The 24,139-nt window shown below is 40.1% G+C and overlaps 1 protein-coding gene and 1 long non-coding RNA gene across 2 annotated transcripts; one reads left to right on the top strand and one right to left on the bottom strand.

Moving 5' to 3' along the window:
• Positions 1-1,276: 1,276 nt before the first annotated feature.
• On the top strand, positions 1,277-22,673 carry LOC134225341 (ero1-like protein). The gene is made up of 6 exons (XM_062705330.1): positions 1,277-2,037; positions 20,000-20,251; positions 20,611-20,882; positions 21,387-21,960; positions 22,030-22,181; positions 22,242-22,673. The coding sequence occupies exons 1-6, from the start codon at positions 1,849-1,851 to the stop codon at positions 22,291-22,293; spliced, it is 1,491 nt and encodes a 496-aa protein (XP_062561314.1). The 5' UTR covers positions 1,277-1,848; the 3' UTR covers positions 22,294-22,673.
• LOC134223444 (uncharacterized) lies at positions 9,418-10,645 on the bottom strand. The gene is made up of 3 exons (XR_009982581.1): positions 10,231-10,645; positions 10,046-10,111; positions 9,418-9,983 (listed from the first exon to the last, which is right to left on the bottom strand). It is a non-coding gene; the product is annotated as an uncharacterized LOC134223444 (long non-coding RNA).
• Positions 22,674-24,139: the final 1,466 nt, after the last annotated feature.

Consider the following 24,139-nt stretch of genomic DNA (forward strand, 5'->3'; position numbering starts at 1 on the left):
TTTGCTGAAAATTTGACCAGAGCTCAGACATGACTTGAGTTTTACCACACCTTAGTTTCGACAATATTGATTCACATTGAAAAAAATATTACGGTAAAACCAAAAAGATTTTTTTGGCAAAAAAAACTTTTTTTTAAATCTTGAAAACTACAACTCTTAGTGTACAGGTATATTCAGCAAACTTTTTTGTATTGCCAAAATACGCGTTTTTCCTGGATAAGTCATTAGTTTACAACCTATAGTAGGCTATGACTGACTAAGCTCAAATTTGCATGTCAAAGAATATTGTGGCCAAATTTCATAAAATTTGGTCGACAAAAACCCCCTGCCAATAATAGAACAAAACCTGCCAAAGCCGTCTTTCCCCCCATTTAAGATATTTAAAAAACAAATTTTCTGGGAAAAAAATATTTCAATCTTACCCCAATATTTTTTTACTCTCGCCCTCACACTTGAGGTCGAAATACGTATCTGAGAAGATTGCAAAACGTTGTGGAATAATAGAGGTAATAAAATTTTATGATACTCTACAGACACCATGGGCGGGAGAGGGTTAAACGGCTTGGTGTTACCATCTTTATTCCTAGTATAAGCCATTTTATGAGACAGATTCGAACAGCTGATCGAAATTTTGAGTGGACGGCTCGGTCTTTGTTTTGGTAAATTTGCATGTAAACAAAAGATATTTTAGTTACTAGATAAAGATTGTCGCTGTCGTCGCTGTCCGGAACATCTTTTGCTGGCGAGGATAGGGGAGCTAAATGTCAAAGAAGGAAAATCCATACGATTTGACAGGTATGTACCACACATGTTTCGGACAGCAGAACAAAGGGAACAGTAGCGACAATCTTTATCTAGTAACTAAAATATCTTTTATGTAAACCATCATCATTTCGTCATCATCATTTCATTTCATTTTCGCAAATGTTCCTTGTAAAATGTAAATATTAGTATTTGGTCTCCTGTCATTTGAGCTTTCTATAAAATGGCAATGGTAGGATGGAACCATTGTATATTTACAGGATCTTCTCCATTCAATAACGATTCGGTATATCGATGCATCAACAAAATAGTTGAATAAATTAATTCTTCAAAATGAAATGGAATAAATTTATTAATGTTGTTGCTTGCAATCTTGCATACAACTTCGTCTTCTAATTGACCATAGCGCTTTTCTATCTACTAGCGGCGTGGAAGCGAACACATCATGACGTTTCCTAGGATTTGTTTTGACTGATACTCGTCTCGCCCCAAGTCGTGGGCTACGTGCTGTATCTCTCGAGCCGTTCCCGTTCGTTCGAATCGGATGCATGGAGCACTGTATGTACACCAGCGCTATCGCGATCTCACGGTAGTGTTGTGTACACATCTAACACCGATCCGCTTGCTATGATTGCTGGATAACTAATCTCTTGTGGGTTGCTATTTTCACAACGCAACGTGCGGTTCTCACTTCAGTATGTGTTTCGATCTCTACGCGTTTATTTGGAACCTGACGGAGTGGGTCAGCTGTAGAAAAAGAAGGTGCAATTTAGCCAGCCAGAAAGAAGTGTCGTGAAAGTGAATGCGAATAATCGTCATTGCACTGGGCGTAAACTGTTGACGTGTAGATTTCTTAGTGGATTTCCCAATTTCGAATCGCAAGCTGAGGCGCTTGATACGAGATCGATGTGAATTAAGAGTTCATTGATTTAGTGTGGTAAAGTGATTCGAAGACATCATATCGTAGATATAACTCGATGAAGTAATTAAACCAGTGAATGAATCCAGCGCAAGTCGTATTGAATAACAATTTTTTGTCGAGCTTAGTATAAATAAAAAACAGTCTGTCGGGTCGAGCAGCAACAAATGTATGCAGCGACAATGTCAGTGTCAATGGCATCGAAAAGGCGCAGAATATCTTCCGGTCATTTGCATCAGTTCCAGTGGTTTATTCTAAGTTTTGTAGCTCTGCTCAGTGTGGTGAACTATACAACCAGTGGTTACTTTTATAACGATGGAGATGATTCCAGTAAAGATAGATTTTGTTTTTGTCAGGTAAGTAGATTGTGAACACAGCCTTGCGTACATTGTGGTCGGTGCTTAAGGGGGTGTTTCGCCACCGCCCATTTCTGATAATGGAACATAGATGTCATACTTATGTTTGTTATATGTATTGCCTCAAATTGCAACACGATCTAATGTTATATATGTTTCCTTCGAATTGCATAGATTTTTATGTTGTTGAGTCAGCATTATTACCAACTTTGTATGCCAAATTGTTGATACAAGGACAACGACTTATATCGATACATGTACATACAGAGTAAAACATACTAGAACTAATATATAGATGATACAAAGGATGATACAACATAGTGAATTGGGTTAATTTTTTGGTCAAAATTGACGCTTTCTCTCAGAGAGACCATTTAGATTTCATTTGTATTCTACAATATTTGTGCTAAATCTCAGCGAATCATAGGGTAGAGTACAGACCCCATTCGATTTTGACAACACTTTGGAGCGTCCATATTGCCAAAATTAAATACATAGTTTTTGTTTTCTCATGAAACTTCACATTTATACACTTACTAGCAGACCCGACGAACTTCGTTTCGCCTAAAATTGATTTATTCTCTTCTTAGTTCTCGGGTTATGCAGAAATTTCTGTTTCATTTGTATGGGAGCCCCCCTTTCCAAAGGAGGGAGGGATTTCGAACCATCTTAAGAACCTTCCCCGGGCCCAAAAATCTCTGGATACAAATTTTCATGCCGATCGGTTCAGTAGTTTCGGAGTCTATAAGGTTCAGACAGACAGCAATTCATTTTTATGTATATAAGATTGTGACACTAGACACACTGACATTTTTTACGCGGATTTTGAAATCAAAGTTTATTTCTTGGATTTTAAGAGCGATTTCTCTACGTACTTTTATTACGCCGGTTCTGGAATCTACCATGTTTTTTTTTTAAAGCGGATAATGAGATTTAATCGGTTTGGAAATAAAAACTTCCAGAATCAAAATTTGAGTTGCCAAAATGGATTGTTGCCTAAATTGAATGCTGCTAAATTTGAATGTTGTCAAAATCGAATGGGCTCTGTAGCTGTATAGAAATAGTAACCTTTGTCGAGGCATACCGCCATAGACGTATACAAGATCAAGCGCATTATTTAGTTTTCATCAATATTAAGAAACAGATTCTAAAATATTAAGAGTGGAAACATTTTTCGTTTTTGGCCGATGGTACTCCGAATGTGGCGATACGCTGCTGATGATGTTCCTCAATTTGCATTAGCATATGAACAACGTTCCATATGTTTCGAAATTGTAAAATGTCTTTTGACTAATTTGACCTACAATTTTCTTCGAAACCTAATTCATGTCAAAATTTTCGTCTTACGCATAATGTCTGAATGGTCCTAACTTTGTTTCCAACTGTTCACTGCATTAGCATTGTTACGGTGTAATTCTTAGATAGAACATTAGTGATTCTCACGCTGTAGCCAAGAACCGTTGATTGCTGATCATAGGCAACTAGTCAGTGATGAACTTATATTTTGATATGAAAAATCACTTTAAAAAACCAGAATAATCCACCTAGCGGTGATGGTGCGTTGACAATGTGAGCCACCCACCGCGAGTTTGCATCGGTGGTGACGAAATCGAGGTGGTAGAAGAATTTGTGTACTTGGGCTCACTGGTGACTGCCGAAAATGACACCAGCAGAGAAATTCGGAGACGCATAGTGGCTGGAAATCGTACGTACTTTGGACTCCGCAAGACGCTCCGATCGAATAGAGTTCGCCGCCGTACCAAACTGACAATCTACAAAACGCTAATTAGACCGGTAGTCCTCTACGGACACGAGACCTGGACGATGCTCGTGGAGGACCAACGCGCACTTGGAGTTTTCGAAAGGAAAGTGCTGCGTACCATCTATGGTGGGGTGCAGATGGCGGACGGTACGTGGAGGAGGCGAATGAACCACGAATTGCATCAGCTGTTGGGAGAACCATCCATCGTTCACACCGCAAAAATCGGACGACTGCGATGGGCCGGGCACGTAGCCAGAATGTCGGACAGTAACCCGGTGAAAATGGTTCTCGACAACGATCCGACGGGCACAAGAAGGCGAGGTGCGCAGCGGGCAAGGTGGATCGATCAGGTGGAAGATGACTTGCGGACCCTCCGTAGACTGCGTGGTTGGCGACGTGTAGCCATGGACCGAGCCGAATGGAGAAGACTCTTATATACCGCACAGGCCACTTCGGCCTTAGTCTGAATAGAGGTGATGGTGCGTTTCTCGTGTATTATAAAACAAGAATACACATAAGAGTTACACGAAAAGCACATCTTCTTCTTCTTATTGGCATTACATCCCCCACTGGGACAGAGCCGCCTCGCAGCTTAGTGTTCATTAAGCACTTCCACAGTTATTAACTGCGAGGTTTCTAAGCCAAGTTACCATTTTTGCATTCGTATATCATGAGGCTAACACGATGATACTTTTATGCCCAGGAAAGTCGAGACAATTTCCAATAAGAAAATTGTCTAGACCGGCACCGGTAATCGAACCCAGCCACCCTCAGCATGGTTTGCTTTGTAGCCGCGCGTCTTATCGCACGGCTAAGGAGGGCGAAAAGCACATAATAGAGGTTAAAGTTTCACTTAGGGAAGATAGATTCAGTTATTTCCATCAATTCACATTATAACCGTTCTCGATTTTGCCAAGAAAATTGTCGCAAACCAGTGATTTAAGCGCCACTCTCGTTTCGGAGAGACCACTGCTCGTGTTTTAATAATTTGCCCGACCAAGCTGCTGAAAGCATGAGCACAATTCTCTCAGGCGTTACGAACGGCTGTTAGGGGCCGTCCAGAAACCACGTGGTCATATATGGGGGGAGGGGGGTTTGGAAAATGACCACGATAAGCCACATGGGGGGAGGGGGGTGTTGCTGTCGAACAACGTGTTTTTTTTTACACGAAAAACTTTTGGTGAATAACAATAACGGTATAAAAAATACAAATCATTGAAATTTAGTGATTTAATCATTAAACGCAAAGCGCATCTAAGGGCCGATGCCTACTTAGCGTCTTTCCAACTCAGCGTTAAAAAGACGTAGGTGTGCATCGAGAAAAATCGATAACGCAGCGTCGGTCGCAACGCCGATGCATATCTGCATTATTTGACCATCTTAGCCTAAGATCCTATATCCATACAAAAATAAACGAAAAAAACAGGTTGCGATTCAGTCTGAATTTCCACAACAAAATTGGAAAGGAAAAATGGAAATATATTTTTAAAAAAATCCGCCGCAGATGGTTTTTGGGATCACGCCGCCGACACTTTTGTATCAGCGGACTGCAGCTACAATTTTGAAAAATGTTCATGTTTTTACAATAATCCAAGAAAAAATCTTAAGAAGAAAAATTCAAAAGAATTTCTTGTGGATATTCAGGAAAATCAAGTAAAGAAATTTCCTGTAAAATCTTTGACATTACTTTATACAATCCTGATAAAGTGCTGGCATTCAGATTTTTTTTTGAAAAATTCCCTCTGAAAAATATTGCTTGGAAATTTTGCTACAAATTGATAATGAAAAAAAAAACAAAACATCTCCAGTGTAAATTCCGAAAATGATTCCTTAAAACTCCGAAAAAAATTCCATGTGAATTCTGTCTGAAAATTAAAAACAGTCCCGTGGGAAATACATATAATTTTCGGTGGAAAAACATTTTAATAAATTTCTTCGACAAGTTCTTCCGAATCTTCGCCAGAAATTCTTCTTCATTTACAAAAGAAGTTTTTCAATCATTTTAAGGAGTGCACTTCAAAATGTTCAGTCTTCAGTTAGCCTTGCGAGCAAAAGCGTAGGATTGCCAATTCGGAGATGACGAGTTCGATTCTCGTTCCTGTCTAGGATGTTTTCGGGTGGAAAACATTCTTGACACCCTAGGTATAGTGTATCCATCGTACTTGCTACACACAATATATAATCGTGCAATGGCTGGCATATAAAAGCTTTCAATTTATAACTGAGGAAATGCGAATAGAATATACTAAGTTGAAAAGCAGACCAACTTCCAGTTGGAATATGGAGCCAATGCCACATGAAACACTTTGATATTTCCGTTGATTTTTTTTTCAATTTTGGAATTTTGAAATGAAAATTTTTCAGAATACTTTTTTACGCTCTTTGTGAATTCTATCACACTTTTTTAAATTTTCCAAGTATTTTTTTATTCGAGTCATTATTTAGAATTTCCACGGAAGAGTCTATGGATTATCTTCAAAAATTTTTTTGGATTTTCAAAGAATAAATCTTTAGAATTATCAAGGTTCATGTTTTTTGAATTTGAACCAGAAATTATTTCAAAATTTCATTGGGAATTCATTCTTCTGCTTGATGTCATTTTGATTTCTTTGTAGGTTCAGCTAAACATTGCCTTAAATCTTTACCATGCAAAGATGCATAGGAAATAATTTAGAAAGTTTAAGGAATTTTCACATCAGAAAATCTTTAAAAATTGGATTTAATTTTTTAAGGAATCCCTACTGGAAATGCTTCAAAAGTACAACCTTTACAAGTACTATACAAAAGTACAATTTTTTAGTTATTTCCACTTGTAAAAACATCGGAATTTCCTCGGGAAATTCATTATTGGTGTTTCAGATGAACTTTTTTCGATTTTCTACTGGAAAATCTTAGTAATTTCCATCGGAAATATTTTGGCATATTCCGAATAATTTCTTTTGGAAATTAAAAAAAAAACTGCTGAAAATTTTTAAGAATTTCTTTTGGAAAACGAAAAAAAAACCATTGGAAACATAGAAGAATTTCCTTTGAAGATTCACTAAAATTGCAAAGAATTTTGAAAAAAATCTTTAGAGATTCTTGTCTCGTCTTGTCTGGATTTTTTTTTCTAATTTATACTGGAAATTCTTCGGAATTTGATGTTTATTGAAATTTTCATCGTAAATATGCATTTCGGATCCTTCTACGGATTCTTCTAGTTCTTCCAAATTTCTACCGAACATTTTTCGGAGCTCTTCCACAGAATTTCGGGAAAAAAAATGTCGTTGAAATTCTAAAGATTTTCCGGGGAGACTCCGAAGAGTTTCTTATCAATATTCCGAAGGGTTTCCCTTGCAACTCCAGAATAATAATTCTTGAAAATTAAGAAGATCTTGGGATTTAAAATTAATCCAAGCAAAAAATGTAGGCAATAATTTAGGCTTAAGAAGCCTAGTTTTTATGATATTGAATAATTAGGATAATTGATCGAAAAAATTGATAATGCACATAAATGTTCTAAATGCACAAAATTCTAGTACATAGTGCGCATGAAAAAGGTTATGACATAGAGAAGCTTGCATTTAAAAAAATCAACATGAAATTCTAAATAAAATGCTTTTTAAATTCATAAAAGGGTCTTAGAACTAAGGAGATTCCTGCGATATGAAAAAAAGTGGCAGTGTTCCAAAAAAAAACACTCCAATTCCTAAAAACAATCTAGGTTAAAAAATAGTGTTAAAATAACGATTGCAATTAAATTCCAAAACAACCCTCAACAACCCAGCGTTTTAGATTGTCTATAAAATCACAAAAGAGAGCTAGGCCACCATTTTCTTCAGTAAAATTGTTCATCTAGATATTGGCTTTACAGAAAAAACATGGGAGCTCAAATTTGACTGATCATGAAAACTCAGACATCCGAAACCTTGGGAAGATTTCGATTCTAAGAGCATGCAAATAAAGTTTAAATGTTTGAATTATTCTGAACACTCAGATAAGATGGGTCATCCTGAACGTTAAGCCAGTGATTAATATTCAGGAATACGAGATACTCAAGGTACTTCAAAATGCTCTCAAGTTCAACCCTCGAATCTACCAGATCAATCAAGACATTTGCAATGTTCTCATCATCGGTATATACCCAATCCGATGAAATAAGCATATGATCCTAATTTCCAATAATATGAGATCCAAGAGACAATGACTATGAGGTTCACGGACTTGAATGATCAAGTAGTTCAAACATTACGACTTCCAGGACGTTTTGTATAACTTAAAAAGTCTGTAGTAGCTTAAATAAATAATAATTGAAATCATATTAACCCAATGAACCTACTGGGATATTATATCATACATCATTCATAAGTTGGTTAATTGGATAAATCGAAAAATCCGAACTCCAAAATAATTATTGGTCTATAATACATTCATTTCTCTATGAGTCGCTTATGAAAGGACCGTTGACTGAAGCATATTCGAGATATGGAATAGAAGTTCCTTGGAAAATTATTCCAAAGAACCATCAGTGTGACCGAGAAAATATTTTTAGTATGGCATCATTGGCTTCCACGAGTCGATATCATAATAAAATTTCAATGAAGAATTAGAAATTTTGAGAGATGAGCCAGCACTGGATTGAAAATCTCTTTAGTAGAGCAAAAAATAGAAATTTTCCATAATAAAATAGGAAATTGCCAATAAAGAACAATAATACACACAATAATAATGAATTAGCATTTATAAAAGCAAAAATTGCAATAGGAAATAAGAATTTTCCATAAAGAAATCAAAATGTTCAACGAAAAAATACAAAATTTTCATGAATAAATCAGTGTTAGCAATGAACAATTAAAAAAAAAATTATAATAATTTATTTCTGATATTGATGATTCTGAAAACAATACTGAAAATTCTACAAGAATGCTACTCAAAATAAACAACAGTAGGAGGTTTTATTTGCATCTCCAAGATTACATATTAAGTTTGTGATTCTCTGATAAACTTTTCGTTGCAGGAGTTCAGTTCAGATGCTTCGCTGAGGTTAATATCTAAAAAATTATTTTAAAAAAACACTAATAAAAAAAAATAAAAAAAAATATAGGGATATTTTGGAAAATTTCTAAGCCATTATAAATTTTTTTCGAAATTTTTATAAGATATTCGCGAGTTCACATTTTTTTGTATCCTCCTGCTGCAGTGAAGGTGTGCGAGTTCTAGATATCCTAATACCTGATACAAATTAAAACATGATAACATCATCAAAATTTTCGACTTCATGAAAGTTTATAATTTCCATGCTGGGTTTAGTTTGATTTTGATTCAATTGAAATTGTCCATCTTCAAAATTGATCGGATTAACGATATGTTTTAGTTACATAAGGTTTTTTTTTTAATTTTTGTACTTGAAAAAAACTACGTGGTCATGGGGGGGAGGGGGGGTGGGGGGGGTTTGTGAAATGACCACGATAAGCCACATGGGGGGAGGGGGTTGAAAATCTTCAAAAATATGACCACGTGGTTTCTGGATGGCCCCTTAGGTACATCAAACGCATGAGATGGCCACAAAATTAAACTGACTGAGGTGGACGCACCCAAAATAGAACAAAATAGTAAGCAAAGTGCAAGCGATCAAAGTGAACATAGAACGTAACGTAGAATATAATCACCAGGGCGGACTACAGAACCTCAGGGCTTAGCATTTGTTAAATGAATGTAACTAGGTAACTCAATTTAGCTTCATTTTCATATATTCATTTTTTCCGTCTATCAATGAACGTGTGTATGTGTGGGTGTTGTAGTGTTGTCATGGCCATGAATGAAACATACCTGCGCAGGGTTTGATTTCGCTACTATGCGGACCGGTTCGTCTACCGAGGGACACGCCGGTGTGGCGTGCGATGAAAAAACTCGGGACGGTGTAGCAGGGCCGGTCCTCACCACCTGGGATGCATCGCTACGCTGTTCACAAGCGCCGACAGGGGTGGCTCGATTTCACCAACGGCCGATCTAAAGGTGCGGGGGAGGCGTCGGCAAACTGGTACGCTGCCAGATCGAACGCGAACGAACGCAAGCAGGCCAGACTTTCTTCTCGCCCCGTTTAACTGCCAGCGAATGGCGGGCCTCGTCGAGCGTCGATCACCGAAGGATCGTGGTATGGAAAAACAACGGGCTTTGCCCGTGGAGAAAAAGCGCCCGCTGGACGCTGATGTCCAACGAAACAACGGAATTAAAAATGCGCACATAAAAATGATTTAAACAAGTTACCTTTTTCAATCTGATAATAAAGCACGAGGACTGAGTGTTCGCCTCTCGTGATAAATGCACCGAAAACTATTTTAAAGAAGAAAAAGAACAAATCTAGTTTAGAACTAAGTTTCACTTTTCCACACTTGACTTCGCATTACAAAAAACAATAGAATTTAAGTTTAAAGTAGAACAATTGATCACACCTTTAGAATAAAAAAGTAGAACTGTATCACCGAGACTGACTTCAGTCCTGCCGACTTGGAATTCAAATGATCGAGTTTACTGACCCGGGGATTATTCAACCCAAAATCTAAAAACCATCTAAATGCACTAATATTATTTCAGCGAAGTAAATAAGATTCTACCACAGTTTATTTTTATTGGCCATCTACGTTTAATCCCGTAACTACTCAATTAGTACTAACCATAAAATAAAAGCTTTTATCCCAGATTTCATGAACTTTCATAGCAACAGTTTTTAGTACTTAAAGGTATATAATGAATGGTTCATGAAAATAAATTCCTCTATTTTTTATTTTACTTTGCATTGGTTTAGAAAAATAAATCTAATGTTAACTAAACTTAACTTGTTGACAAAGGCAAAAATCGAAAATCGTTACAACATATACATATTTGCGTTCATTTAAATGGAGGCAGCAGTTATTGTAAAAAAATTGATTCTGACGGCGTCACAAGCCGTCAATTAAATTTTCACTACTTTTTGATTTCGGATTTGTTGCTGTTTATAATTGGAAAGGCGCATTTTAAGGAAAACAAATCGGAATTTTAAGGAAAATCAAACCATAATTTTTCATAAGAGAGTGTTTGGCTTAGCCAAATATTTTTCAAAGTGCAAAACATAATCACACGGCCACGGTAGAAAATTACTGTAGGGAGCAAAATTACAAACGCTTATCGAAGGGGGACGCCGCAAAGATGTATTCGCAGGGCGGATGGGGTCCATGGCGTTAAATTGCAACTGAAAATCATCGAATGGCTGACGTTGGCATCAGTGGCAGTAAAATGAAATTTTTCCACAAGATTCTGACTATATGGTTTTGCTGATTTTAGTTATAGGAAATGTGCATTGTTGGAAATAAATCGAACAATGTTTGAACCGCCATTATATACAAGAGCAAGTTAAACAGTTTTACTACAAATTGCAAAACACAACCACAAATACATGACGTCTTGTGAAAAATACACATTTTCTATCTCTAATATTAATTGATACAAAAAGCCGCAGTACCTTGAATTATATAATTATGTTATTACTAGTCGACCCGGCAGACTTTGTCCTGCATAGTAGGCGTAAATTATTTATTTATTTATTCAGACTAAGGCCGAAGTGGCCTGTGCGGTATATAAGAGTCTTCTCCATTCGGCTCGGTCCATGGCTACACGTCGCCAACCACGCAGTCTACGGAGGGTCCGCAAGTCATCTTCCACCTGATCGATCCACCTTGCCCGCTGCGCACCTCGCCTTCTTGTACCCGTCGGATCGTTGTCGAGAACCATTTTCACCGGGTTATTGTCCGACATTCTGGCTACGTGCCCGGCCCACCGCAGTCGTCCGATTTTCGCGGTGTGAACGATGGATAGTTCTCCCAACAGCTGATGCAATTCGTGGTTCATTCGCCTCCTCCACGTACCGTCCGCCATCTGCACCCCACCATAGATGGTACGCAGCACTCTCCTTTCGAAAACTCCGAGTGCGCGTTGGTCCTCCACGAGCATCGTCCAGGTCTCGTGTCCGTAGAGGACTACCGGTCTAATGAGCGTTTTGTAGATTGCCAGTTTGGTACGACGGCGAACTCTATTCGATCGGAGGGTCTTGCGGAGTCCAAAGTATGTACGATTTCCAGCCACTATACGTCTCCGAATTTCTCTGCTGGTATAATTTTCGGCAGTCACCAGTGAGCCCAAGTACACAAATTCTTCTACCACCTCGATTTCGTCACCACCGATGACAACTCGCGGTGGGTGGCTCACATTATCTTCTCTTGAACCTCTTCCTATCATGTACTTCGTCTTCGACGTGTTGATGACTAGTCCGATTCGCTTGGCTTCCCTCTTCAGTCTGATGTAGGCTTCCTCCATCTTCTCAAAGTTACGTGCCATAATATCTATGTCGTCGGCGAAGCCAAATAGCTGGACGGACTTATTGAAAATTGTACCACTCGTGTTAATCCCTGCTCTTCGTATTACCCCTTCCAAAGCGATGTTGAATAGCAGACACGAAAGACCATCACCTTGCCGTAACCCTCTGCGGGTTTCGAAGGGACTCGAGAATGCCCCTGAAACTCGAACTACGCACATCACCCGATCCATCGTCGCTTTGATCAACCGTGTCAATTTATCCGGAAATCCGTGTTCGTGCATTAACTGCCATAGCTGGTCCCGATCGATTGTATCATATGCGGCTTTGAAGTCGATGAATAGATGATGTGTGGGCACGTTGTATTCGCGGCATTTCTGCAGGACTTGGCGAATGGCGAACACCTGGTCCGTGGTGGAGCGTTCGCCCATAAAACCCGCCTGGTACTGCCCCACGAATTCCCTTGCAATTGGTGCTAGTCGAGGGCATAAAATTTGGGAGAGTACCTTGTAGGCGGCGTTCAGCAATGTGATTGCGCGGTAGTTGCTACAATCCAGCTTATCGCCCTTTTTATAGATGGGACACACGACACCTTCCATCCACTCCTGCGGCAAAACTTCCTCCTCCCAAATCTTGGTAATGACCCAGTGCAGCGCTCTAGCCAGTGCCTCACCACCGTGTTTAAATAGCTCTCCTGGTAGTTGGTCAACCCCAGGGGCTTTGTTGTTCTTCAGCCGGCCAATCTCCTCCTGGATTTCCTGGAGATCCGGAGCCGGTAGAATTATGTCTTGCGGGCGTTCCCCCAGGTCCATCACCATACCGCCATCTTCGCCTGCCACATCGCCATTCAGGTGCTCTTCGTAGTGCTGCCGCCACCTTTGGATCACCTCACGCTCGTTTGTAAGAAGGTTTCCGTTTATGTCCTTACACATATCAGGCTGTGGCACGTGGCCCTTACGTGAACGGTTCAACTTCTCATAGAACTTTCGTGTGTTATTAGCGCGGTACAGTTGCTCCGTCTCTTCACGGTCTCGATCTTCCTGCTGACGCTTTTTCCTCCGGAAAATCGAGTTTTGTCTGTTCCGCGCCTGTTTATATCGTGCCTCGTTCGCCCTCGTGCGGTGTTGCAGCAATCTCGCCCATGCTGCATTCTTCTCTTCTACTAACTGCTCACATTCGCCGTCATACCAGTCGTTTCTCTGATCCGGGGCACCGTGCCAAGTGCAGCGGTTGCGGTGCTACCAATGGCGGATCGAATATCTCTCCAGCCATCTTCAAGAGACGCTGCGCCTAGCTGCTCTTCCGTTGGGAGTGCCACTTCCAGCTGCTGCGCGTATTCTTGGGCTAGTCTACCGTCTTGTAGCCGCCCAATATTAAGCCTCGGCGTCCGACTTCGACGCGTGTTGTACACCGTCGAGAGTTTTGAGCGCAGGCATACTGCAACTGCAACGGTCGGATTCAATATTCGCACTGCGGTAAGTGCGGACGTTCGTGATGTCGGAGAAGAATTTACCGTCGATTAGAACGTGGTCGATTTGGTTTTCCGTTTCTTGGTTAGGTGATCTCCATGTGGCCTTGTGGATATTTTTGCGGGGAAAGAAGGACTACTACTTCGGACTTCCATTCCGCGGGAGGCTGCGAAGTTTATGCATCGTTGGCCGTTGTCATTCGATACGGTGTGCAGACTATCCGGTCCGATGACCGGTCTATACATTTCCTCCCTTCCTACCTGCGCGTTCATGTCACCGATGACGATTTTGACGTCCCGCATTGGGCATCCATCGTATGTCTGCTCCAGCTGTGCGTAGAACGCTTCTTTCTCGTCGTCGGGTCTCCCTTCGTGTGGGCAGTGCACGTTGATGATGCTATAGTTGAAGAAACGGCCTTTAATCCTCAGCTTGCACATCCTTGCGTTGATTGGCTGCCACCCAATCACGCGTTGGCGCATCTTACCCAGCACTATGAAGCCGGTTCCCAGCTCGTTGGTGGTGCCACAGCTTTGGTAGAAGGTAGCCGCCCGATGCCCGCTTTTCCACACTTTCTGTCCTGTCCAGTAAATCTCCTGCAGCGCCACGACGTCGAAGTTGCGGGGATGTAATTCATCGTAGATCATCCTGTCGCAACCTGCGAAACCTAGCGACTTGCAGTTCCATGTTCCAAGCTTCCAATCGTGATCCTTTATTCGTCGCCTAGGTCTTTGCCGATTATAGCGAGTCGCATTATCTCTTATATTGTTCGTAATTATTGGTTTTCCAGGCGGCTTATTGGGCCTGCGCAAACCTCCTGTCTCGTCGGAGGGCCGTCGTGTCAGGGCTGTTTAGCGTCCCACCTAACACCAGGACTTGGGCTTGTGCGCTTTGAGTGGTCCCCCGTTTGCTTTGGCGGAGCACACTTGCGGATATATGCAGCTTTTATAGAAGTTTTACAGAGCCCACTGTCAAACCCCACCACATCCTAGGCAGGCGCCACAACTCGCAGATGGCCTGGGGAGGGATCGTCAAGCCCTTGGACATAGTCCCTGCTGCCCCCTGTAGGCGTAAATGCCCATGCGAAATTTCCATACAAATCTTAATTTTAGTTTTTCACGATTTACTCAACCTTACTAATGATTTTCGCATGAGGAAATATCATATAAACCCGTCGGAAACTGTAACGAACATATCTGCTGAAGGAATGAAGAAAATCTATCCAGCCGTTTTCGAGTTATGCGGATACGAACACAGACCATTTCATTTTTATTATACAGATAGATTAATGAGCCTGATGATTGCAGCTCAATCCCAAACATGAATCCGATAGCGGCTACAGCAGCCTTAGATCAGCGTCAGTAAACATATTCAGAAATTCAAAATTGAATATTTTAACCTTTACGTAATGCTAGACCCAATTGGCAATCGTATTTCAGATACAAACTTCTTCTTTTTTATTTTCGTAGGTAATACCGCAAAAAACAATAACCTTCACCGCCTCTGGTTTATTATAAATAGTTTCTGAGTTTCCTGTCAAGGATTTTGTATGTCCTTTCGAAAAGAGTTAACGGGTATCGTTAACGAATTTCATCTTTCCAAAGCATAAACTGCATTTTATGCATCAATATTTCTGCGGATTTCTTCTGAAGCAGGAGTTCCTCCGAAAGTTCCTCCAGGAGTTCCTCCAGAAGTTCCTCCGGAAGTTCATCCAGGTATTCTTCCGGAAGTTCCTCCAGGAACACCTCCGAAAGATCCTCCAGGAATTCCTCAGGAATTTCCTCCAGGAATTCCTCAGTAAGTTCCTCCAGGAATTCCTCAGTAAGTTCCTTCAGAAATGCCTCAGGAAGTTCCTCCGGAAGTTCCTCCAGGAATTCCTCAGGATGTTCCTCCAGGAATTCCTCCGGAAGTTCCTCCGGAAGTTCATCCAGGAATTCTTCCGAAAGTTCCTCCAGGAACACCTCCGAAAGATCCTCCAGGAAGTTCCTCCTGGAATTCCTCAGTAAGTTCCTCCTGGAATTCCTCAGTAAGTTCCTCCAGGAATTCCACAGGAAGTTCCTCCAGGAATTCCCCAGGAAGTTCCTCCAGGAATGCCTCAGGATGTTCCTCCAGGAATTCCTCCGGAAGTCCCACCAGGAATTCCTCCGGAAGTCCCACCAGGAATTCCTCCGGAAGTCCCACCAGGAATTCCTCCGGAAGTCCCACCAGGAATTCCTCCGGAAGTCCCACCAGGAATTCCTCCGGAAGTCCCACCAGGAATTCCTCCGGAAGTCCCTCCAGGATTTCCTCCGGAAGTCCCTCCAGGAATTCTTCCGGAAGTCCCTCCAGGAATTCCTCCGGAAGTCCCACCAGGAATTCCTCCGGAAGTCCCTCATATGTGAATATGTACGTTACGGTTTTCACAACAATGTAAATTAATGTCCAAGTCGGGTGGTTTAATCCCCGGAAATAGGCAATTAACTTTGATTGAACTGAACCTGAGTTGCGTGCTCTTGCCTACGCAATGCGGTCGGGTCAGAGCTTGACGACCGATTGGCAAATAGCTTACACAACCTCACTTGATCAGTGCAGTTGCTGATGAAGAATGTGTATAGCCGCCAGACATTCTAAACACTCATGCTCTAATGTGAACGTGTACTATACACATGTGGAAGTGTTGGCTTGATAAATGGATTGCGAGTGATTTGACTATGCGTCCAATTTGGGAATCTCGAGCTCGTTCAGTAGCCGCTAGGTTGCGAAGGCCGACGGAGGTCCTTCGTAGCTTAGTTGGTTAAAGCACCAGTCTAGTGTACTGTAGGATCATGGGTTCGAGTTCCCCCCGAAGGGAAAGTGGTTTCCTCCAAAACATTTTCCAAATCAATATCTTCCACATAACGTACATATTCACATATGAGTTTTCACAACATTGTAAATTAATGTCCAAGTCGGGTGGTTTAATCCCCGGAAATAGGCAATTAACTTTGATTGAATATTCTCCAAGAATTCCCTCGAAATTCCTGCGAAAGGTCGTCCACAAAATATTCCAAGGTTTCCTCCGGAAGTTTGTTCAGAAACTTTCAGATTCTTCTTGCAGAAGACTTCACGATGGATTTTTTGTTATAAGAATCCACTGGAGGCCCTGAAAAATTGCATGAAACATTTGTTGCAGGATTTACTGAAGAAATTTCTGGTTTGAATCCCCCTGAAGGATTGTTTGGATAAATTCTAGAATGAATTTTCGATGTAATGTGTGAATTTCCTAATGGACTTCAGCTATCGGTACACTGTTTGTCATAAAGACAAATATTTGTCAAGTCAGCCTGAAGTCCATGTCGATTTCTAATAAGTCTTACAGATGTCCGGATTAATTTGACAAATATTGTGGATATGACAAACAGTGAACAGATGTACGAAACCCTACTGCTTTAATAACCATCCGGTGTGGTAAAAAAAATACTCGGCGACGTGGTAAACTTTCATACGGCGGCGGCGGCGCCGGCGTAAGGGAATCGTCGACGGCGGCGCACAGGTCTAAAGTTATTCAACACAAGCAAAACTGCTTGAAATATAAACAGCAACCCATCTTTATCCTTCTTACCGTTTTGACTCGAGGTCTGGACACCTAAGCACTGCTGAATTTTCAGTTCAATATTTCAAACGGAATTAAGTACCTTGACACTGAGTGATAACACACCCTGTCAAGATTAACTTAATAAATTTGCTGTAGTATACTAAAAATGACATTTTGTATGCACGAAATAGCTAATATAATCGAAAACATTGAACATCGCTTGCTTCGAAATCCGGACACAGTATGGGATTCTTCAAATACCGGACAATTTTGCTTCGAATTTCCGGACACTTCGAGTTTGGCTATATTGGTTCTCAAATAGCCAATTTAATCCATTCAAAGACAACTAGGATATAGCACTCATAGTTCTCGATTAATATAAATTCGTAATGTAAGGTTTCTATACAGATTTGTATGAAAATCTGGCATCCCTCGGTTGTGTGGACCATCCAAAGCGGAAGCATTTAACTGCAATATACAACATTTGGAATCTAATAATTTCATACAATCTTCCCCCACTCCCCTCAAGGTAGAACGCTTTTTTGACATTTGACGTGTCTGTGGGTAATGAAATATTTTCTTCAAAACTACCTCTCAAATTCAACGTGGATAAGCTGCAATAGATCATGAGATTCATTAGATGACCAAGATACTTTTCTAATCAATAATACCAGAAATAAATATGATAGGGGGAACTGTGTCGATTTCCATCTCACTGAATATATATTCGGGGCCCTCCTTAGCCGTGCGGTACGACGCGCGGCTACAAAGCAAGACCATGCTGAGGGTGGCTGTGTTCGATTCCAGGTGCCGGTCTAGACAATTTTCTGCTTGGAAATTGTCTCGACTTCCCTGGGCATAAAAGTATCATCGTGTTAGCCTCATGATATACGAATGCAAAAATGGTAACTTGGCTTAGAAACCTCGCAGTTAATAACTGTGGAAGTGCTGTGGAAGTGAACACTAAGCTGCGAGGCGGCTCTGTCCCAGTGTGGGGATGTAATGCCAATAAGAAGAAGAAGAAGAATATATATTCATCTCATCGCGAAACAAAGAAAAACGGCACCAAATTCGCTGATTCGTTTTATGAACCTGCGTTCTCACTGAGGAAAAAATCACAAAAATAAGAAATAAATCATGAAAAGAAAATGTTTTTGATGGGATGAAAATCGGAATATTAAAATTATGAATTATTTTATCATTTTTAAGATATACTTTGAAATAAAGAAACTAGTGGTATTTATTTGTCTTTTGAAATCCGTTTCAGTTTGCTATTAGAAATCAAGGATTGAAAGGAGCGATTGAAATGAATTCATGCGGATTGATAAATCCGGGCATACGAGACGAGCCAGCCTAAGGCTGAAAGTCTCGCTAATAAAGACAAAAAAAATCCGGCCATGTCCGAGAAATGTTGAGGTTTTTTATTGGTATCGTTCACAACGTGTATTTTTACACAGTTCTGTTAAAAAAGCTAGTTTTACGAACTTGTTTTTTTACCATTTGATTTCAATTAACTTAACTGATTATAAAAAAACGAAATTCACCGTTGATTATGATATGCCTTCAACTTTTACCCTAGTTTTCAAGTTTTTACCACAGATCACGGATTACTTACATTTGTTAAAATGGTTCCAAGTCTAGGAATCGTTCCCTGCACTGATAACCCAAGAAATACTTGTTGAGATGGTAAATAAAGTCAAATAACAACTGAAGTTTAACGGCTTTCGAAGCGTCCGGCAATTCGAAGCAAAACGGTATGTTCGAAATCAACATTCACTCGTCCCAAGTGGGCTGAAAAAACTTCCACCTGAGATCCGTGTTCATGGACAACATTTTGCCCATTTCGCTCGAGACTTTCATTGGTTTGTTGTTGTTGTTTGACGTCAAAGCAAAAGGAAACAATCCGACTGGTGGAATAATTTGGGTTGGAACTGCAATATATACCTATGATGATTTATAACGATAAATGTTCTCAACCGCAGCATGTTAGGCCAAGGCTTGAACCATATACCATAAACCATTAATTGTAAGTAAACACAGTTTTGATATATGATGCTCAAACACATTATATTCAATCATAATGTGTTAGTTTACTTATTGAGATGGATTTACGGACAGATATCCAACTACGATCCACATGGAAAGAATGATGGTTTTTCCGTCAAGTTCACGAACTCTAAGTATATGTATAAAACTGCGAATATCAAGATAAATCGATTAGTGAGATAATAAGAAGACACGAAAGAAGAAGATATGCAGGAGGTTTGCCATAGAAAGATTTTATCGCATGAAGCGAATCCATTACCTGTTTGGTTTCCCTGAAGTGATGAAAAAACCTTAATATTTTGAAGAACAATGAAATATTTAATTTTAATATATTAAATATTAAAAAAATATTAAATTTTATATTTCATAGGTATTTGGTCAAAATTTGATTAGGGGCTATCTATATACCACGTGGACAGGTTTCGGTCTCTTTAAGATACCCCCTCCCCAAGCGTGGATTTCCGCTCATATAAATTTTACAAAAATTGCATGGATCGTGGACATTTGCCGTACACCCCCTCCCCCCTAAACTGTCCACGTGGTATATGGACAGCCCCTTATCTGATGTATTATTGATAAAATGTTCTCTTCATGTTGATCATATACCTATGAAATATAAAATTGAAATTCCTAAAATGTGTTGTGCTTTTTGCGGGGATGTGTTGTATCATGTTTCAACTTCATCACGCAGCGTATTCTTGAGTTACTAATTTTGTCGACAGTGTTGCACAAACAATAACAGCGCGCATACTCAAGTGTTAATAACATACATACCTAACGGATATACTCATTCATCTCATACCATCCAGCTTCAGGGAACGATTGACGATTGCAGCTGCAACGTGGACACCGTGGACTTTTACAACAATGTCAAGATCTTCCCCCGGTTGCGCAGTCTTCTAGTCAAGGACTTCTTTCGCTACTACAAAGTGAATCTCATGAAAGAATGCCCGTTCTGGGTGGACGACAGCAAGTGCGCTATGCGGTTCTGCCACGTGGAACAATGCGAAGAAAAAGATATCCCACCGGGACTGAAGGGGGACGTGTCTTCTTATCGCAAGGTGAGTTATGAGTTATATGTGCGATATGATGTGGCTTGGTTTGGTGGTGTTGCGACTAAATGCAATTAGAAATGCAATAAAACTGCGATAAGGCAGTGCAAGCACCTGCTTGTATGCAAAATGGTAACCGTTCTTATTGTTTCTACAGTTATTTTTCGTTTTGTATAACCTCACTCAAATTCGTATTAACTTTCACCATTTGTTAGATGTCAATCTAACGCGTTTACCTGATTCACCCACATTTCTTTTGAATTTCACAGTTGAAGTGGGAAATTCTATTAAACAAGCAAACACTGTAGGACGACACATGTCGATTATCACGTAAACCAGTGACGCTCATTATTTTGTTTGCATTTTAGTACCTCAAGGAAGTTCAAACATTGACGAATTGTAACGAAGACCTGGACGTGGAGTTAGGTTTTCTGAATACAAGCATCAGTGACAATGCACATAAGGAATTCAAGAAATGGGCCGATTATGATGAAGCTCAGGATAACTTCTGCATATCGGATGATCACGAACCGGGAGCGGAATATGTGGACCTGTTATTAAATCCGGAACGATATACGGGATATCGAGGGGAATCGGCTAGGAGAATATGGAGCAGCATTTATTTGGAAAACTGTTTTCAGTAAGTATTGACACACCATAATATTATGGAAAACTATCTTGTATTTAATGCTGAATCTAAATCTGAATTGTGGTTACGCCGGCTATCGTCATATTGAAGAATTCAATGTTTTTTTCTTTTTTGTTCGGCTTGAGGTATTGCCACCCAATTATTTAGTATTGTGGAGGTCACATCAAATTGTGGACACATTTGTATCGACTTTATCGAACATTTTAAAGTAATTTGGTCTGAACACATCCCTCGAATTCCCTGAACAATTAGATAAAATTAGCTGCCTCGATTTTTTTTTATTTTTACTTTTTGCAAAGACAATCATTTTACTCAAAGAACAAACTTTTTAAAAGGTTTTGTGGCCAGTAATGTTGAACATGGATTGATTTAGCTTGACGAATCCAGCAAATGTCTGTATGATTGTATTTTTATTAAAAGGGTTATTTACCTTTTTTGTTCAACATACACACTCACAGAGTTTCTGTTTTAACTACATAATTTCCTTTTTTGTAGATCTCACTCAATCCGGCGGAAGAATCCATACGCCGCAATGATCCCATACCATGACATGACGCAAAACGAAGTTTGCCTCGAGCATCGCGTTTTCTACCGAATGATCTCTGGTCTGCATTCCAGTATCAACATCCACCTCTCGGCCAACTATCTTCTGTCGGAAAAATCGTCCATGGGCTTCGTGTCCCCTACCGGAATATGGGGTGCCAATATGGAGGAATTCGAACGCCGATTCAGTCCGCAGACGACGGACAACGAAGGTCAACACTGGTTGCGGAATCTGTACTTTGCATATCTTGTTGAGCTGAGAGCCTTGGCCAAAGCCGCTCCGTACCTTCGCAATGAGGAATATTTCACCGGTCGTGAAAAAGAGGATCGCGAACTTAGGGTCGCCGTGAAAGATCTGCTAAACGTGATCGAGAGCTTCCCATCGCATTTCAACGAATCCGTTATGTTCAGCGGCGGTACGTCTTCGGTGAAGGTGAAGAATGAATTCCGAGAGAAGTTTATGAACATTTCTAAGATTATGGATTGCGTTGGTTGTGATAAGTGTCGATTGTGGGGTAAATTGCAGGTCGGTGATGAGTATTTTCTACTTTGTCCTACTAAACATAATAATAATATTCTATATTATTTTGACTAGGTTCAAGGAATGGGAACAGCCCTAAAAATACTGTTCTCTGGAAAGTTTGATGATCAGCTAGATAACAGTTTACAGACAAAACTGAAGCCAGAACATTCCCAGTTCAAACTCAAAAGAGCGGAGATAGTAGCATTGCTCAATGCATTTGGAAGGTAACTATCAATAAAAGTATTTCTTTATTTTATTTCATGATGATGAACATTTTTTTCCAGACTTTCAACGAGTATACACGAGCTGGAAGAGTTCAGGCAGCGAATGCGGTGAAAAGCTTTACAAAAATCCCTCATCTAGTTATATATTAATCATTTACCAGACTGGCAGTGAACCGAATACAGTGATACAGGTGCTTAAACGATAAAATCCAGCTATATTATACCCTAGTGGTCCATTGAAAGAGTGTGTCCGGCAATCATTAACGCTCAAGTGTCACATTGTGGGAATCACGAATGACAACGCATTATAATCATGTCAAGTGCGTCATGGCGCTTCGTGTTCTAGTATAAATGTGCGGGTTCTAACTTAAACATTAGTAATTGACGTGTGTAATTATTGTTAAACAGAGAGAATGAATGCATGTATGTAATTTATACAAAAGACAGATATTAATGATTTTGTAAATAAATTGTTCCTTTTTATGATAATGACATTGTTGTTTGATTTGAAATAAATCTCTTTTTGGTTACTGTATCTATAACTCTATATATGTGTTCGTGGAGAAGCCCGTTTTATGAAAAGTCAAGTCATCTACGTAGTATTCACTTTTAGGGGCTATCCACAAATTACGTAACGCTATAAAGGGAGGGAGGGGATTATCCCGACCGTTACGATTCAAACAAAAAAAACCTTCCATACAAAAAGTGTTAGCACGAAACGCGCTTTGAGCGACGAACAGAAATATTCGAACTCAGAGCTTAATAAGGCATTTTATGAGACAGATCGAAACAGCAGTTTTTCTCGTGTTTATCTACTTTGACAATTAGTGGGAGCCCATTTGTTTGGTTATTTCGCGCTGAACATTCCAATGAGTTGGATCATCAATTCTACCTATTTTACTTTCCGGTTTGTAGAGCTTAATAACAAAGCTTTTCATATGATTTCCAATACGTGTTGCTTGATTATTCATACCATTGAATTCTAAGTATAAAATGCTGAAGAAAACATTAATTAAAAGTTAAACATTAGAACAGCGGTTCTCAACCTTTTTCTTGAGAGGTAACCCTTGGTGATTTTGTATTATTTGAGGTACCCCCTATTTTATTAAACGTAATACATATGATTATCTTGAAAGAGGGCTTTCGAACCTATTGAAAAGAGACTTCTGGGCATCTTGAAATGACGTTTCTGAACCTTTTGAAAGTAGGCTTCTAAGCTTCTTGAAAGACGAATTCCGAGCCACTCGAAAGAAAGTTTCCAAGCCTCTCAAGAAAGGAGGCTTCCATCCTCTTGAGAAGATGGCTTCCGAGCTTCCAGAAACTGGACTTCCGGCCCTTTTGAACAGAGGCTTCCGAAATACTCCTGGGGTTTAGCTAAAAAAAAATCTGAGCCCCTTGAACGGAGGTTTCTGAGCCTCTTAAAAGGGGGATTCCAAGACTTCCGAGCCCCCCAAAGAAAGTTTCCGAGCCACTTAAATGGGGGCTTCCGAGCCTCTTGAAAGTGGGCTTCTGAGCCTCTTGAAAGGAGCCTTTGACTAACAAATGACGTTGCTGAGCCTTTTGAAAGTAGGCTTCCAAGCTTCTTGAAGAAGAATTTCAAATCTCTCGATTGGGTTTCCGAGCAACTTGAAAGTAGGCTGCCGAGCCTATTGAAAGAGTGTTTCCAGGTCTTTTAAAAAAGGGCTTCTAACCGCCTTGAAAAGAAGGCTTGTTACCCTCTTGAAAAAGAGGAAACTCTTGAATGAGAGCTTTCTTTTTTTATGAAAGGGGGCTTCAGAATCTCTTGAAAGTGGGCTTCTGAGCCTCTTGAAAGGAGACTTTGACTATCTTAAATTACGTTTCTGAGCCATTCGAAAGTAGGCTTCCAAGTTTCTTGAAAGAATTCCGAGCCACCGAGAAAAGTTTCCTAGCCATTTGAAAAGGAGCTTCCAACTCTCCTGAAAGGGGCTTCCGACACT

Source organism: Armigeres subalbatus, chromosome 3 (assembly GCF_024139115.2).
Source record: "Armigeres subalbatus isolate Guangzhou_Male chromosome 3, GZ_Asu_2, whole genome shotgun sequence".
NCBI classification, from domain to species: Eukaryota; Metazoa; Arthropoda; class Insecta; order Diptera; family Culicidae; genus Armigeres; species Armigeres subalbatus.

Coding starts and splice junctions, on each gene's coding strand:
- LOC134225341 (XM_062705330.1), top strand. CDS start 1,849: ATGTATGCAGCGACAATGTCAGTGTCAATGGCATCGAAAAGGCGCAGA. Junction 20,252..20,610: donor ACGTGTCTTCTTATCGCAAG/GTGAGTTATGAG, acceptor TTTGCATTTTAG/TACCTCAAGGAAGTTCAAAC. Junction 21,961..22,029: donor GATTGTGGGGTAAATTGCAG/GTCGGTGATGAG, acceptor TATTTTGACTAG/GTTCAAGGAATGGGAACAGC.